Below are 18513 nucleotides of genomic sequence, written 5' to 3'. Positions count from 1 at the left end.
GTGTAATGTAGCTGCAGCTTGCATGAAGAAAACAGAAGAATAGCAAACACAACAGCAGCTCCCATGAGTGTGACTGTGCTACATGCACTGCACATCTAACAGGGAGGCAGAAGGCACGTTCAGGCTGCCAAGCCTTTCCAAGGCACAAACACAAACCCTTTGGAATGTGCCCCAATGAGCAGCTTTGGCCTCTTCAAGGACAGTGGAGGCTGTCCATCCTGTAGAATGAGACACATCGTGACCCTCCTTTGAGGTAACTGCACAGGTTGAGTGTCCCCTTAGAGCCTGCCTGACCCCACAGGCCTTGAGGCCTTGAAAGTGTAAGCACCCAGTGTTGGCTCCTGTTCAGGCACAAAACAACTTTGCATACACAGCCCCGGGTGGAATATAAGGCACAATTTTATTTTCCCTCATTCCTCTTTCCCAGTTCACACCGATGAGGATGTTGTTTTCTGGCAGTGAGGCTCTGCAGTGATTGTGGGACCCCTGTGACCTGTGCTGGGGCAGCGGGCAGCAGCAACGCCCCGAGCTCGCGGGGCCTCACCTGGCTGCTCAAAGCACCACTGTCCTCAACGACCTTCTCTGCGAGTTGTCGCTGGGTGGCCCTCCCAAACACTCTGAGCTCTCCTTCACTTGTCCACAGCACGACCAGTGTGGGCAGCCAGGGTGACCTTTGTGTCCATGGCCACAGCCTTGGTACCCACCTGCAAGAGAAGATGCAACCAAAAGTTGGCCAGAAATCACAGAATCATAGAGTGGTCTGGGTTGGAAGGGACCCCAAGGATCACAGAGTTCCAGCCCCCCTGCCACAGCCACGGCCACCGGCCTCCAGGCCTGGATCTACACAAGGTTGCCCAGGGCCCCATCCAACCTGGTCTTGAACACCTCCAGGGACGGGGTCATCCACCACCTCTCTGGGCAGCCTGTTCCAGCACCTTACCAATTTGTTACCAGAAAATCCCAGTGTGTCAGAGGCTTTCAGAGAGTTCTTCAGACCCAGTTTTCCTCTAAGACAGGGAGTCATGTGCTGATGACAGCCTGGCCTATTCAAGGCCAAAAATTACCAGTGCTCCTTAAAGAAAGGAGAACAACAGAAGGGGACCTCCCTGTTCTTGTGACTGGGGAAAGCTGAAGACTTCCGTCCCCTTTCCTGTTGAGTAATAGGCCTGCAGAAACCTGTGCCAGCCACTGGTGACTGTGATCAGAGCTAGATACAGGTCAAGCACAGCAAAAGGAAGAGGATGGTTCTATGTGAAAACGTGCAAAACACACAATGACACATGCAGGCCAAGGACAGGGAAGCTGGTTGGGATCAAACACTCATCCTAGCTGAGGAGTGAGGCTTTTTTCCATAGGACAGCACTGGGCACTGCGCGACACAGCCCAGAACCTCCCAACACAGGAACAGCACAGCCCCAGTGTGGCTGAGAGGCGTGGGGAAGGCTGAGCACCCACCTGGCATGGTGCCCCCACAGGCACAGCGAGCAGCTTTCTGCCCCCCGCTCGAGCAGAAGGCGCAGCAGTGAAACACCCCTCGGTGCTCACGGAACTTGCTTTTCACCATCAGAGTGAACGGAGAGCCCTGCAGAGGACAAGCAAGCAGAGAGGCTGCTGCAGTGGATGCTGTCAGATGTCGTGACTGCGTTTTCAGAAACCAGCTGGGTCATCCTGTCAGGTACAGGCTCACTAAGCCCAGTCTTACACTGCTAAGTGGTAGAGGTAATCCTTAGGAAGACTCGAAGCAAATACTGAGAAAAGCAGGTAAGAAAGAAGCAGCCCAAGAGAAACAAGAATTGCTACCTGTACATGCTGCCCTTTCACATAGACGCAGACAGCGTACAAGCCTGGCTCCTCGGGGCTGTAGGAAACATGGTAGGTCCCATCACCGTTATCACACACTGTTGGCTTGACTGAACTATGAAGAGAGAGAAGTCAGAGAGATCAGACTTGGCAGAAAACTGCTCTACACGTGAACTACTGTTTGGCCTGTATTTGTGGTCAGCTCCTTATCCTCCTCAGCCTTGCTCAGCAGCTGCAGGTCTAAGCGAGCTTAGCAGGATGCAACGAGCAGTGCTCGAGCACACACACCTGCTGCTGGAAGCTGCAGTAACCATACAAAGGAAGTCACACAAAGCCCGCTGCACGGCAAGGATTCGTCGCAACCCGGAGCGCTGAAAGTGCAGAAGACAACAGACAGACAGCACACTTGCAGGCCAGATGATCCTGTCAGATAAGAGCCCTCAGAAATGGGGTAAATTCACAGCTTCAGGGAGCAGCTGCCCCCAGAAGAACCCACAAATAAGGCAGGACACAAACAGGGCAGGTTGAATCACCTGAACCACTGTCACAAACACATTGACCCCATCCCTTCAACACAACACTCTGAGGAGCTCTAGGTTTCCGTTTCCACTGGTGAACTCTTTCCTTTCTAAAGTGACACTCACTGGGTTCCACAAAGAACTCTGCTGGACACAGTGCCAGGGAGAAAGCATCAGCTAGTTACTTGGGGACAGACTGCCTTCTTTATGGAGAGATAGAAAGAGCTTCCCACAGGCAGTATCATGCAGCTCAGCATAGAGAAAGGTGTTCTTCCTTCTCCCCACTACATGACAATTTATAATCTTCCAGATTTGCAGGCTGTATTCCCCACCCCCCAACCATTTCACATCAATACAGCTGCCTAGATCATTTCCTGCCATGAACTCTGTGGCGACATATCACCCTCTTCTGTAGCTGCTGTGCCTCAAGCCAGAGCCAGACGGCTTTCAGCAACGGATGTAGCAACTGCCTATGCTCAAGAGGGAGAAACTGAGTTAATGTGGCCACAGCGACCTCTACCCTGCAAGCAAAATCCACATAATCCTCCTGCATGCACCCTTTCCTATGTCATAGGTGCACCTAACAAAGGAAGGTCACTGGAGCAATACGCTTGATCAGAGGTGCTCTATTGATAATCATCTGCGCAGCTGTCACTGTTTCTGTACCCCATGTCAAAGCTTCCCCATAGCAAGGAGTTTTAGCATCCTGTCTCCTTTTTCATGAGGCCATCCCACCTACAGCACACCCAGGAACAAGTTACACTGGCATCTTGCTCCAGCTGTATTGTACGTACCAAACAGGTATTTTTTCTTAAGAACTGACCTCCCCCTGGTTCTGCATTTGAGCCTGGTGTCTTTATAGCAGTGAAGCATCTCCCAGGCTTTATAGCCTGGTAACAGTTAGAAAATAGTTTTTCTGGTTGGTTATTTTCTTTGTAGAAACACTTAGGTGCTGAAGTGGGATACCCCCTGCTTTCTGCTCAAACACCTCTGAACACATTGAAGTGCTCGACACTTGCAACTACCGGAGCAAACACAATGAAGTCCTGACACAGATCCTTTCTCCAGAACGTGAGCCAGGCACTTTCATCAACTGTCACAGGTTCCTGGGCTCGGTGATCTGTCTGTCTGACTCAGGACAGTCATTCTGGGTTTGCTATGTTTTACACTCCCTAGATCTTAACAAGAGCAGGAGCCCTGAGCGTCTACTGGTATGGGTGGGAAGCAGCAACAGCTCACTCGAACATCCACTGAGAGGTGAACTCCTTAAGAATTCCCAATTCACTGAAAGGCTCCATATGAATCTGAGCCAACACTGTCAAGCTCCACATGACCAGATACAAGCAGTAGGAAGCATTGCTGTACCAGTGGGAAGAACACTAGTGCCTTTTCCCCTAGAGATTCTGACCCACGTGCTGAAGCACATTCTCCCACCTGCCTAAACAAGTAGGGAACCAGGGATAAGGGGGGCAGAAAGATGAACCCAGTGACTGGGGAGTTCTCAGGTGAAAATACCTACCAGTCCTTCTTGTCCTTGTGGGTGATGATGACCTGCACGGCCTCTCCTCCTCGCCCCATCTGCTCCCCTGTGGTGTCATTGCAGAGCAGGGTAAAGCCAGTCAGTTGGTTCTGGTGTGCATTGTGGAGATCTGTAAGGCAGAGAAACAGGACCAGAAAGGATTCATATCATCCATGACTGACATCTCCCACCTATTTTGTAGTATTGCAGTCCCACCAGAGCACAGTCATGACTTCAGTGCTGGGCTGTAAAGCTCTCTCCACTCACAGGGAAAACTAAGTATGTGGCTGGGGATCAGGAGAGAGTGCACAGCCATAGGCACTGAGAGATAATGGACAGGTTTAGCCTGAGGTCTCTATGGACCAGGGTAGTCTTTGTGCCTGCCCTTCTGAGCTCAGCTGGCACCTTCTCAGAAGACCTCAAGGTGCACCATGCAACCAGCCCCACTGTGCAGTGTGGAGCCCCAGAGACCTGTTTGGCATGGGGCCCTGGGTCCATCCAATCTCCTCTGTGCAGGCCATTACAGATCAGAGCTTGCTGTACTCGATGGGCTAGTCTGAACATTATCTCTTTGCTGGCCCTACTCCTTAGTAAGCAAATACCCAATTTGCTTAAAATACTAAACCATTGGTGCCAGTTATTCCCATGGCAATCTCAGCAGAGCTGTAAGAGGAATGAACCTACTCACTCAGCCATAGAGGGGATCTGCCTGGGCCCAGGTACAACTGCTGTGGCCACCGGAAGAGCATCATGTGCCACTGCAGGCACCATTCCCATCCCAAATAAGCTAGGGTCATTGGCCTATGAGTTACTCTCCTCACACCTCAGCCCCATGCTGAGGTCAGTGGTGTTGCAGACGTCAGCTCCAGTATGCTCTGTACATCTAGACAAGGATAGCTCTCTGGTTCCCTGCCCATCACAGCTCCCATAGGCTCTCAGCACACAACACAGCCTCTACCCCTAGTCAATGCCTGGAGAGCAGGGGGGCAACAGTGCCTTAAGCTGACAACACTGTGCCTTAAGCACAGACAACAGAGAGGTCACTTCAGGGAGCGGTGCGTTCCCTTTCAGCTGCTGTATAGCACCCCAATACCTTCCCCATGCAGGGTACATCTGGCTGGATCAATCACTTTATTGAGAATGGCCCCAAAAACTTCGTAGCCGCAACACTGCCCTGCCCTCTCCTGGGGAGAGAACTGGATCCTGTCGTCCACGGCGGGGTGGGTGTTGTAAGCAATGCTGTTCAGCTTGGCCAGCCGGCTCGCCACCACCCCCTTGGTGATGAGGATCTCCAGGTCCGAGCCACTTGTCAGCAAGCGCTCTGTGAACTCCACGCCTGTCCTCATGTCCAGCAGCAGCTGCTGCACCTGGGCCTTCTGCAAGTGCAGCAGGTTTTCCTTCTGCACCTTCAAGTCCCTCAGCTGCTTCAGCAGCCGGTCCCGGTGCTCTTCAATTGCTTTGACATATCCACTGGCAAACAGAGAGATCTCCGTGGCCACGGCCTCTGCCCGGCTGCAGACAGCACTGCCCATGTCATCAATCTGGCTCATGACAGTCTCTAGGGTGCCCATGTGCTGCTGGGTGGTTTTCAGCAGCTCCCGCAGGGCGTCCCCATGTCTGTGGATGACATTGCTGGTGAAGTCATACGGGTGCTGCCGGTGCCTGTCCAGAACGCAGTTCTGGCACACAGGCTGGTCACACTGCTCACAGAACAGCCTTAGCTCCTCTGTGGGATGGGTAGGGCAGAAGTGAGGCTTCCCTGCCTGGCTGCAGTCCTTGGTGTTCTCCAGCTCAGTCACAGCATGGGACGCTGTCTTCTTCTGTCTCCTAGAAGGGAGCAACCACATACCACTTTATGCATGTAGGATGTGAAATGCAAACATCTAAGATCCCTTGCGAATGCCAGTCTGTACAGACTGCAAATCACAGTGCATGCCGCTCCCTCCTGTCTCCACTGAAATCCACTCTGGATTAAGGGACTTGTGGTCTCCTGAGGACAAGGCTCCACACAAAAGAGGACAGCATCTGCAAGCGGCTCATTAGAGGCTGCTCTCGGGCTCCTCGCATGCGGCCAGCACTATTTTCAGACACAAGAATCGTGTGCCCCACCACGGACACACACAGGACAGGGAACTGGCTGTGGGGCTGCTACTGCCAGCAGCCCCTTCACGGAGCGTGACAGAAGTGGGATAGTTGCAATTACCCCCAGAGCCCACTGTGACAAAGGCAGCAGGAGGGCAGCGAGCCCTGCAAAGTGAGAGCTGGGAGGAGGTGGCTCAACACAGACTCGCTCACTGACAGTCACTTCTGGAAAGGAATGGGAGGTGCCAGGCTCCTCAGCCATCAGCCCAATGCTTTTCACCAGCTTTAAATTTATGGGGCAAATGAGCTCTAATATTCCTTAGGAGGAAATCTACTTGAGGCCAGAGACAGAAGACAGTCTGTGATAAAACATTTAATATTCTAAAAATTAAACTCCATTTCCTTCTTTCCACCAGGTTAGGACCTGCTCAGAGGAGACAAAGGATGGGACACAAAGAACCTGTTATGACCCAGACATCCACCACGTCACAGGGCAGCACTCGAATGTGCCAATTTTATGCTATTTTGGACACCAGGAGCTAGTCATCGGGCAGGACATAAAAGCCTTCTCTCTTGCACTAATGACTTCTGGCAGTTGCAATGGGAGCTCCAAGCCATAAGCAAAGAAATACTCCAAGGACCAAGCTCTGTAGAGTTGCTCTGGCAACACAAAGCAACCTCATCACAGGGCAGGACATGGCCCTATTCCTTTTGCTTCCTGCTAACCTCCCTTGGGTCCGGCACATTTTCAAAGCCTTCTAGCATTACTTGCGTAAGACCCTTCAAATTCACATTTCCCTGACTCCAACCTAAGATCTTTCTCACTTACTTCCCAGAGCACTACAGTGGCACTCAGTTCCTTAGAAATATTCCCTACACGCCAGGAAATAATTTCAGAACAGTTTTCCTTGACACTTGTTCTGCTCTGCCATCAACTAAAGCAGGTGCAAGTCTGCAGATTCACCCCTGCAGATTAGGGGTGAAAAGGTATTGGTAAATACTATAGGAAGTGGGTCATCAGGACAAATTTTCTACTCCTTTATACCTTCTGCAGTTATTTCTGTCAGTGCAGCTGACTGCTATTCCAGGTCTCAGTTTATCACCCTTCAGCAGCTTGCATGGGGTATGAAGCATTAGCTAATCAGAATGGTATGCTGAAAATTGCAGCCCGGAGTTGAAAGGTAACTAAAAGCCTAAGCCGTTTTACCCCAGGCACCAGTATCTGCAGGGGGGCTGGGCAGCAAAGAATATGCCTCAGCTCTTTCTGGAGAAAGAATCTGCTAATCAAGTGGAAAGCAGCAGCAAACATGGAAAGAATAGGCTGAGCTGATTAACCCAGGCTGAAGCTTCCCTGGCTAGTCTTACCAGCTGTTTTTCTGACCCTGCCCACCACCTCCTTGCTTAGTAAGGCCATTCAGACTTCCTATCACTTTTCTTTCATGGTGCTGCCTGTTCTCTGACCTGTTCATTAACCACTACAGCCAGCTCCTCTTTAGCTCCTACCTCTGGCACAGTCACATCTTCTTTCTGCCTTACTGAAATGCCCCTCTCTGAGTTACACAGCGCTCTTCTGCTCTCACTTCTTCAGTGTTTTCCGTATTCCAACAGAAAACAAACTTTGCAGCACCAGGCACACTGCGATGCAATAGTGTGACTGCTGCAATAGTGTGACTGCTGCAGGCTCCCAGCCCCACAGAAATGCTGAAAACCCACGGACACAACAGTTAAGGGTCAGTCATGAGAAGGCAGCCACCACAGCAGTCAGGCTTCATGGCTTTGAAGTCAGGACTTCCACTTACATTTCGCTTCACGTAAGCGTGCCTTTGCACATACACATAGTAAACGCTTCCCAAGGCAGAGAGAGGCAGACCAGCAGCTTAACTTTCCCGTTTTCCCACGAGAGAGGTGCCTTCTCCAAAGCAGGACAGCAGGGCAGGCGAGGCTCTCGCCGTGTTAGGACCCTGCCCGCACCCACACCTGTTGCGGCACAGTCAGTGCCCCTGCCCAGCGATGCTGACCCAAGATGCAAACCAGCTACACGGGCAAAGGACGGCCCGATTTGGGGCTTAATGGCTTCTCCTGAACAGGGCTGACTGACCCACCGCTAGCAGTTTGCCGGTGCCCACCTGAGGATAAAAGAACCCACAGGGGACTGAACAAAGACATGCGGGTTTACTGCTTTGTCTGGCTCTGCGCGGGCCCCTGCCTGTCCACCCAGCAGCCCGAAAGGAGGAGGCCTCCCCGAACGCCCTAGGCCGGGCCGGGCCGGGCCTCGCCGCCCCCTCACCTGTGGGCCTGGCAGCAGAAGAGGCAGAGGTCGGCCCCGCAGGTCAAGCACCGCCTCGCAGCCGCCCCATCGGCGCAGAGGTCGCAGCCTGCCGCCGCCGCCGCCACGCCGCGGCTCAGGGCCAGGTAGTCAGGGGTGAGCTGGCCGACGCCGCCGGGCGGCAGCGCCACTTCGGCGTCGCACACCGGGCAGAGGACGCTGCGGGCGACAGCCCGGCCCGGCTGCCCCAGCGGCCCGAGCCGCCGCAGGCAGGGCGTGCACAGCGAGTGCAGGCAGGGCAGCAGCCGCGGCGAGACCCAGGGCTCATCGCACACCGGGCAGCGCGGCCCGGACGACATGCTGGGAGGCAGCCCGGCGGCGCGGCCCCGCTCGGCGGCAGCGCTCGGCCGGGCATCCCGCCGGGACCGCCGCGCGCCGCCCCCTCGCGCCGCCCCCGGCCGTTGGGCGCGGGCTGCCCCGTTGCTAGGGACGACGGCGGTTTGAGGAGGGGGAGAGCGGGGGTCGTACCCGAACCGGCGCCTCCCTCAGCCTCCGGTACCTGTCAGAGGGGTCGGGGGCTGAGGTGTGAGCGGCGACGGGTGGCGATGCGGCGGCGGGGAAAGCCCCCAACCGCCTTCCCCGGGACGGGACAGGCAAAGGCGGGCAGAGGGCACCCGACAGGCCGCTTCCTCCTCGTCCGCCTCGCAGAGGCACCTTCCCAGCCGCCTCTCGCAGCTCCTGCCTTTTCCCTGCCCGCTGCCTGGGAAGCGGCCCCTTTCCCCACGTTTCCAGTTCTTCAAGCTCAAAACTTCACCACCGGCCGGAGCCAGCTCTGCAGGCGGCCTCTCAGCGGCCTTTGCAGGCTCTTTGCCTGCCCACGTTTTCTTTCTGGTCACCATTGCTGAGCAACGGAGGAGCAATCTGAGTGAAACTTGAATAGAAATAGCGCAAGGCTGCCAGGCTTCCCCATGGCAGCCCAGAGACTGGCTGAGGACTCTACTGATTCACGTTACCTGGGAATTACAGATGGTGTAGAAGGCAGGCTTTGAGATCAGAATGCCTGAGGTACTCAGCTCCTTCTTTGTCTCAGCCTTTAATAGTAAAATCAGATGTTCCCTGGCATTCAGCCTCAGGAACTGGCTGATCGGGAGGGGAAGCAGAATGAAGCTCCCATGGTCAGTGTGGAAATGGTTCTTGACCTACTTGGCCAGTTAGACATCCACAAGTCAATGGGGCCGGATGGGATCCACCCACGGGTATTGATGAAGCTGGTGGATGTGCCTGCCAAACCCCTTTCCATCATCCATCAGCAATCCTGGCAGACTGGGGAAGTTCCACTCGACTGGAGGCTGGGAGATGTTATGCCCATATACAAGAAGGGTCGGAGGGAGGATCCGGGGGACTACAGGCCTGTCAGTCTGACCTCAGTCCTGGGGAAGATCATGGAGAAAGTCATCTTAGGCACAATCACGCAGCACATGCCTGATGGCTGGGAGATCAGGCCTAGTCTACATGGGTTTACAAAAGGTAGATCCTGTCAGACTAACCTGATCACCTTCTATGACAAGGTGACCCACTTAATGGATGAGGAGAAGGCTGTGGATGTGGTCTACCTGGACTTCAGCAAAGCCTTTGACACTTTCTCACAGCATTCTGACTGAGAAACTGGCTGCCACTGGCAGACCCTCAGCTGGGTTAAAAACTGGCTGGATGTCCAGGCCCAAAGGGTGGTGGTAAATGGAACCAAATCCAGCTGGAGGCTGGTCACTAAACTGGGAGGAAGTGTTGATATGCTTGGGGGTCAGGAGGCTCTTCAAAGAGACCTGAACAGACTGGACCGATGGGCTGAGACCAACAGGATGCAGTTTAACACCACCAAGTACAGAGTGCTGCACAGGGGACATAACCCCATGCAGCACTATAGGCTTGGAGGAGACTGGCTGGAGAGCTGTCAGGCAGAGAAGGACCTGGGGGTCTTGGATGACTGCAGGCTGAATATGAGTCAGCAGTGTGCCCAGGTGGCCAGGAAGGCCAATGGCATCCTGGCTTGTATCAAAAACAGTGTGGCCAGTAGGTCTGGGGAGGTGATTGTGCCCCCGTACTGGCATTGGTGAGGCCACACCTTGGGTACTGTGTGCAGTTCTGGGCTCCTCACCATGAGAAGGACATTGAGGTCCTTGAGCAAGTCCAGAGAAGGGCAGCCAGGCTGTTGAAGGGGCTGGGGGGCAAATCATATGAGGAGCGGCTGAGGGAGCTGGGGATGTTTAGTCTGCCAGGTTTTTTTGAGGACTGTTGGATCCAAAATATCTAAACATACTGATCTGTAAATACTTAATCTGTAACAGATGTTAACACCCCCCATCACAGAATCACAAGGTTGGAAAAGACCTTTAAGATCATCAAGTCCAACCATTCCTGTCCTATGCTAAACCATATCCCTAAGTACCTCATCCACCCTTTTTTAAAACACATCCAGGGAAGGTGACTCAGCTCCCTCCCTGGGCAGCCTGTTCCAGGCCCTAACAACTCTTTCAGTGAAGAACTTTCTCCTAACATCTAATCTGAACTTGCCCTGGCACAGCTTTGTGCCATTTCCCCTTGTCCTACCACCTGTCACTTGGCTGAAGAGACCAGCACCCACCTCTCTACAACCTCCTTTCAGGTAGTTGTAGGTGATAATAAGCCTCTTCTTCTCCAGGTTAAAGATCCCCAGCTCCTTCAGCTGCTCCTCACAGGATTTGCACTTCAGCCCCTTCACCAGCCTGGCTGCCCTTCTCTGGACTCGCTCGAGGACCTCAATGTCCTTCTTATGGTGAGGAGCCCAGACCTGGACGCAGCCCTCGAGGTGCAGCCCCAGATGCATACTGGTTTGATACAGGCATTGTCTTCTTCATGCAATGCACCCAAAAATGGCTGTGCCTTTTATGCTGCATTATGAGACCAAGGTTTCAGGCCACAGTCAGACTTTCACAGCACTGGAGCTGATGAGAGAAGAAAGATGTTCTCGCAGCTAATGTACTTCAGGTTAACTGCCAGGGAAGGAAGTGGTTGCTGTGGAGGTCACAGGGGATAGAAGTTGCAGCAACTGTGGTGTGAGATGGCTTGATAACAATATTAGATATTGTGGCAGAGAGGAATGACTGGTTCTCTTAATCGCGGTGGTGGAGGGAATAGCAAGTGGCACTGTCAGCGGGGGTGTGGGAAGAAAGCGGTGGCAAAATCACAGTACTGCTCCCGCGCAGAACAGGCGAGCTGCCCAGAGACCAGCAGCGTCCTCCACTGCCCCAGAGAAATGGGGACATAGGCTGTGGCTGGCAATTGCAGGGAAAATCTGAGCTTCAGTCCCACCTGATCTGATCTGAGCAGTTGCCCTGAGGCTGATGAGGTTGAAGCACCAGACAGAATGATGTCTCCATGAGTCAGTAGCATGAAGCAGTAGGGACCTCCCTATCACTACAGGAAGCGACAGTGAAATGGGCTGGCGTGAGTGGCATGAGAGCCCCGTAAGACTCAGAGAAAGAAAAGAGAAGCAAAAACACGGTGTGGGGACTAACCCAGCGGCCTGCGACAGAGGAGCTGCATTAGTACAAAAACTCACCCTTTGGTTTTGGTTACTTTCCCTGTAATACTGCTTTCTTGGCAACTGCCAGTTGAGCAGAGGAAGCCCCTATGCCACCAGGTCCTAACTTGTGGAAGGCAACTCAGCAGACATACACTGGCACCCTGTGAATATCTTCCAGAAACACTGGGCTGCAAAGCACTGCAGGAATTGGATGGGGAAGCCCTCTCCCTTCTGAGGTTATTCAGAGTTTGCCTCCTAACTGGACAGGACAAACCAGAAGGACGAAAAATGAACGTGTGAACTTAAAAACACCCACAGGCAATAGAGGAGCAGGGTTACAAAAATAAAACAATGAAAATGTGCCATTAAATTTACACTGAGCAATGATGTTTTCCTTTTCCCACCTTTCACAACAGTGGAATGATGGCTGATTATCCTCATTTGACCCATGATCTACTTCACACTCAATCTCCTGTTCCCATTGTTAATAAAGAAGTCTGTCAGAGCCCTCTCCGGGTACTTGCCCTGGGTGACCTGTTCCGTCTCTAGCACACTTTCCCTGACAGCTCCTTCCTCTTTTTCCCCTTTATCTGCTTCTCCTCACTTCCTACCATTAAGCACTGGATCATCACACGGGGACATGGAAGATTCGATGGTTTCCTTCCCCCCTCCCTTCAAGGACTCCTGACTAATGTTTCTATTGTATTTGCTGATTAGCCCATTCTGGGAAAAGCTTTATTCTGCCTTCCCGTTTATATTTAAAAAATATATATATATTCTGAACACCTTTGATATGGCGTACCCAAAATCTTTAAAGCATATTTTCTGTCCTCTTTGTGATTAGCGTGGGTATAAACCACTCATTATATTGAATGGGATGCTTCATGCTTCCTTGGCCCTACCTACTCTGTTAATTGTAGGGATCCGTTTCTGCCACGACTGACAAGGTGGTGACACCAAAGTCATTGGTGAACAGCACAGCGAGGAGCAGGCGTGCAACCCCTGGGCTTGCAGAGAAGTCCGAGATGACTAACGATGACACAGCAGCTCTGATAGTTACTGAGACAGAAATGGTGAGAAATCTTGCTTGACAGAAAACAGAGAACCTGTCAAAGTGCCACGGCCTGGGTTAACGGCAGCCAGAGGAAGGTGGAAACTGGCTGATTTGGGGAGTCTGCAAAGAAAACAGAAGTGGAACAGACAGCTGGCTGCTCTCCAGTTGATCAGCAAGTCGAGTTTTACTGTGGATTTGCCAGCCCTGGGAGCTACTCTCTTCCAGAGACTTCTCCGAAATCGGCACAGCCGCCAGGCTGGTCTTCCAGGAGTACTTGACACATCATTTCTTGTTTCCATGCAAATTGTTTTGTGTTGTCTGTTCCCTAGCCACTCAGCACACCCCTCTCCCAGTTTATGGCAACCTCACCTTCAAACTCCAACAAAAGTTTTACTGATGTGCCCAAGCTGGGCAGAATCTCTTCCTTCTTTAGCTCCAACCCCACCCTGAACACCTCCAGGGACGGGGCATCCACCACCTCTCTGGGAAGCCTGTTCCAGCACCTCACCACTCTCTCTGCGTCCCAGACACAGGTTTTTGTGTGCACATACTTCTAAAGAAAATGCCTTTGGTTTGGTTCATGTGTCCCTATCCCAGCAAACTTCTGGGTTGAGTTTGCACCTCCTTTGACTCCTGCAGCAGCCTACCTAAGATGGTGCCTAATCTTTGGGGCCCTGCAACTGTTGCTTTTTCTTCCTTCTCTGCCAGGTGGTGAAGGTCACTCCCATCAGAGATGAAGGAGTAGGACTGCTCTCCAACACAGCAGGATCAAACCGCAAAGCTCGAGTCTGCCCTCAGAAAAGGAGACACCAGCTGTCTGGGCCCAGAGGGCACACGACCACATTGCCCCAGGCCAAGGCTCACATGACACCATTTCTGCAAGCTGACGGCATCGGGGAATGTGACAGCTGCTGCAGAAAGACAGCACTGATCCCCTGCTTGGGGGCACTGCCTGGGATGGAGAGGGAGGATGTCTGCCCTGGGATCTCTCACAGACTTTCTACAAGGCATTTCTGGGGGTACTCGCTCTTTGGAGAAACACCTTCACTACCAAACATCTCCCTTCACGCATAGATGCATCCACTCTTTTTAAGATTTGCTAGTAGCTTTTTCCTTTCCAGGCTGGTGTTGAGTTTAAGGGACTAAACTAAGCTGAAACTCAAGACACGTAAGCCCAAGACTCTTCATTTCCATGCCAGACTCTGAGTACATTTCCCTAAGCTGCTGTGACACATCAAACCCACGCTCCAGCAGAACGACTTAGGCCACTGCAGTGTGACCTGGGAGAGGTGAAGGAAGCTGGCAGGAAAACAGCACACCTGGCAGACTAAACCTGTGTCACTCACTGACTAATGGAAGAGACACAAAAACCACACACGGGTGCTTGGCTTGACCCCGAAATAAGCAAACTGGAAGCCAGTAGGGTACAGAGACCTGCTAACACATAAAACAGAAAACAAGCAGCAAAAGAGATGGTCGGATCTCTCCTGTCATCCACATGTGCAACAGGAAACACAGAGTTCAAGGTGGTCAAGCAGCATCTCTTTTGGCTGGCAGTGGTTCTTTGAAGACAAAAGCAGCCACAGTTAAAACACCTGGTGATGCTGCCTTTGTGCAGATTTGCTCCCGCTGTGGCTTCTGACCAGGCATTCTTTTCCCTCCTCCCTGCAGCTTTCCAGCCACCTGCTGCCACTTTCAGCTTTCTGCCTGCTATATATATATATATCTCCTTTTTAATCTGTCCAGAATCCTGCCTGCATTTTTGAAAGGAAGATGAAGCAGGATTTTTTTCAAAGTAGGCTTTCAAAGGAAGCAAGTTTTATGTGATCTGCCAGGCCAGTAACATGTGTTACTGAGGTAAAACTTGAGCCATGCTTAAGATGAGGGAAATGAGATGAATTATGTTCCTACATACAAATGAAGATTGATAAATAAGACACTAAATGCTCACACTGAGAAGACAAAGGAGCCATTCTTATTTCCCTTCACTCCTGGGACCATGAGGGACATGAGGCTATTACAGTAGGAGATTATGGGGAGTGCAGGTATTATGGTGGTGAGGGGTAGCTAGAAAAATGGGGCAGAACTGAATGAGCTCAGTTCATTCGGGGGGGTGTGTGCGTGTGTGTAACAGATCCTGCAGCAGAGACTGTCTGCAGGAGGAACACGTAGTGTCAGTGTGCCTTCTGCTGGGGTCACTAAAGGAGCATCCCCACCTGCAGCCCCTGCCTCATGGCCCCAAAGGCTAAGGTGTGTGCACAAGCAGAACCATGTCAGAACAGGGCTTTTTCTATACCACAGGAAACAAAAACATGTCCTCGGTGTGAGGCAGTGAGAACAGGGACCTCGCTTAGATGAGGTTTGGGGACAGCATGAGACCTGGCAAAGCAGTAATTTTATGCATACATATACATGGGTGGGTGTGTATCTATATGTGTAAATATACAATCTGACTGTCCCAAGGAATCTGCAGCAGGTTCACAGGAGGACTATCTCCCTGCAGGAGCAGCTATCAGCCTAATGAGAGTCATCGTTCTATTTCAGATGGGTACAGGCCACCTGCAGTTGTGCAGAGCAGGCCAGCCTGCCTGTCCTATTTGTTCACAGGCAGGAAAGCTTGAGCTGAAGCTTGAGCTGGTGAGCACTCACCTGCAATCAGCACAGCTCTCCTGCTTCCTTTATTTGCTTGACTTGCCCCAGGCTCCTCTTTTCCCTCATTCACCCAGGTCCTTTCTTGTGCACAGCACCCAGTCCTGCTTAGACTGCTGCCTGGAAAGCAGACTGTGTAGCGCAGGGGCAACCCAAACTCTGTTGCTACTGAGAACTTCTGTTGTGGGGCAGGGGGAAGACAAGGGAAGGAATACAAGCAGTGTGGTTTTTACTCAGGTGTACCAGCAAAAATTTAGGCTGCCTTGGATCACCTCTCAACTCCAAGATAGCTCTTCTTAAGCACCTCACTGCCTACCCAGAGAAACGCACCCAGGTGCTGTGCAGAAGAACACAGAGGAGGCACAGACCGGCTCTCACAGAGAGTGAGAAGCTTTTTTGCTTTTTTAAGCTTCTGCTGAAACTATGCCTTGCAAGCTCCCCCTTTTCCTTCTTGGTGCTATCTCAGTTGCACCCAGCAGTTCTCAAGAAGACGGGGCTAGACGGGAGATTGTGACTAATTCTTCAGGGTGAAGTAACTGTACTCTGCAGCCTGGGGCAGGGGAGAAGCCCTGGCAGCTTTTCAGCTCAGCTCCACCCTACCCGGAGCTGGAAGTCCACTTCTCTGCAGCAAGCAGAGGCTGCTGTCTGCAATCATGCAGCCGTGCTGTGCTGTGCCTTTCCCTGCCTGCCCCTGCCTTGAAGGGATGGGTGAGAATCACCTCTGTTATCTGGGCTCAGGAGAGGCTCTCCTGAGGCATTTCACTCACTTAGATGTCCAAGAACTGAAATACAAGCAATATATAGTAATACCCCTACCTGCCTGCTATTAGCACAGGAAAGAGATTCTCTTCTGAGACCTCTAGGTTTCTCTTTCTGCATTAATCAAAGCCCCCCCTCATTAGTACCCCTGTGTTCAAGGGCCACAGAAATGAAGACACAGAGGCCTGGAACAGGACCATGCACAAGACAGCTGTCAGGATGGGGTGTGCTCACCTAAACTGTGGAAACATAAATATCATGATGATTTCCTTCATCAAAACTTGTGCTGCCACTCAGATGTACCCCTTTCTATGGTGCTGGGGTACCATACCTCTGAGACCAGGCCACGGGTGAGACAGTGTTATGCTGGAACTAGGAAACATAGGATTTTCCACAGCCTTCCACAGTTTTCCCAGTTAAAAATTTGGATAAGAAAGCCTTAAGAGATCCATGGATCTCTCAGGTACTTTAGATAACAAACACTATGTAAAATGCTAAACATCACTTACGTGTGAAGAATTATTCTCATGCCTCTTCCCAGAGAGACTGTTCCGGCACCCCACCTCAGTCCCAAAACAGCAAAGCTGGGACTGTGGCAGCTGCATGCCTCCCAGTCAAGCTGCATGTCCTTGTTTTCTGCCCTCTGTATCCAAATTTGTTCTGTTTATCTCATCACACATTTAGGGTTTTACAAACCCAGAAAGAGCCTGTGGAATGGGCAGCCACACGTGTGTCTGCATTTTCATCTTGTGTAAGGAGAAAAGGCATTCAGAGCTGTGTGTGCTGGCCCCAACAGGCAGCACTTGGTCTTCCCTAAGGGGAAGTGAACCTGAGGGGAGCTTTCCCTTAGGGAAGTGAGATAGGTGCCATGCACAGAACAGCAGAGAAGTTCCAACTTCCAGGCACTTCTGAGCTCTCCTCATCAGAAGCAACACTGCTGGCTCAACGGAAAAAGGCCCAACAACAAACAGCTTAAGAATCATTTTAATAAGACAGCACAATCTTATGTCCCTCCAGATGCTGGGAGCCACATATTCATGCAGCATCAGATGGACCCCAGATAGACTTCTCCCATAGCACACTCCACAGATCCCATCCCTAGAGAGACTCCTTTTTGGTCACTGAAGTTATTATATGGGGGGTTTTTTCAAGTAAAAAAAAAAAAAAAATACCCTTTCTACAGAAGAGAAGTTTGTGTAGGATCTTCCTGCTGCACTGTCAGGAAAAGGCACCGTGCAGATGGTGCAGTCACCAAGTGGGACCTGCCTGTGGCTCTGCTGTTTGCAGAAGCTGAGCCTGTCCCAATGGCACAAGGCAGCCTGAAGGCCGCCCTGTACATCAGCCAGCACAGCACAGGCCTGCTTCTGCTCAGGTTAACCACTACATGGACACATTATGAGAAACACTTTTCCATCCAGTAGATCTGTTTCTTTAAACTTTGTCTGTCCCTCTGTCCATGTCCCCAGAGGCACAGCTTTATCTCCATGGCAGGCTAAAAGTGCAAGCCTGAATGCTCAAGCAGAAAGCCTTGTTTGTTGAACGTCGGGTTCAGTACGGGTTGAGCATCAAGCCTCAGCAGTTTATAGCATTTCCTTTCAAAGGCACAAAGTTGTGCCTGCAGAACTTAGAATCATAGAACGATTAGTGCTAGGAGGGACCTTAAAGATCATCAAATTCCAACCTCCCTGCTATGGGCATGGACACCTCTCACTGGACTATGCTGTTCAAGGCCCCATCCAACCTGGCCTTGAACCCTGCCAGGGAGGGGGCAGCCACAGCTTCTCTAGGAAACCTGTGCCAGCACCTCACTGCCCTCACAGTGAAGAATTTCTTCCTAATAGCCAGTCTAAACCTACACCCTTCCAATTTAAAACCACCCTCCCTTGTCCGGTCGCTCCATGCCCTTCTAAAAAGTCCCTCCCCAGGTTTCCTGTAGGCCCCCTTCAGGTACTAGAAGGCCACTGTAAGACCTCCCTGGAGCCTTTTCTCCAGTCTGAACAACCTCCCTTTCTCTTCCCTCTAGAAACTGGAACAAGTGGGTGTAAACTTAAAAACAAAAAGCAAGATCTGGGTTTGGACTTCATCTATTTTCTCCTCACCCTCAGCTATTTATCAACTATTTAATATTTCAAAGCCAAAATAAAACTCACAAGGTGACACATTGCACAGTCTCCTTCATGTAACTGCAGAAGAATTAGTTACTATGAAAGAGGAAACAAGCAAAACCCCACGAAAAACAAGATTTCCCATTTCCAAAAATAAGATGAAACCACTATTTAAAGTGATGTTTATAGTTTAGAATTT

At 51.6% G+C, this 18513-nt stretch overlaps 1 protein-coding gene across 1 annotated transcript; it reads right to left on the bottom strand.

Moving 5' to 3' along the window:
- Positions 1-412: 412 nt before the first annotated feature.
- On the bottom strand, positions 413-8572 carry TRIM45 (tripartite motif containing 45). Its single transcript, XM_084277547.1, has 6 exons — positions 8207-8572; positions 4931-5664; positions 3838-3967; positions 1801-1915; positions 1456-1582; positions 413-704 (listed from the first exon to the last, which is right to left on the bottom strand). Exons 1-6 carry the CDS (start codon positions 8542-8544, stop codon positions 553-555), a joined length of 1596 nt encoding a protein of 531 aa, XP_084133673.1. The 5' UTR covers positions 8545-8572; the 3' UTR covers positions 413-552.
- Between the last annotated feature and the right edge of the window lie 9941 nt (positions 8573-18513).

Source organism: Gallinula chloropus (assembly GCF_964237585.1).
Source record: "Gallinula chloropus genome assembly, chromosome: 1".
In the NCBI taxonomy this organism is placed as follows: Eukaryota; Metazoa; Chordata; class Aves; order Gruiformes; family Rallidae; genus Gallinula; species Gallinula chloropus.
The sequence above is the reverse complement of the archived record's forward strand: the minus strand, read 5'-3'. Positions and strand labels throughout refer to the sequence as shown.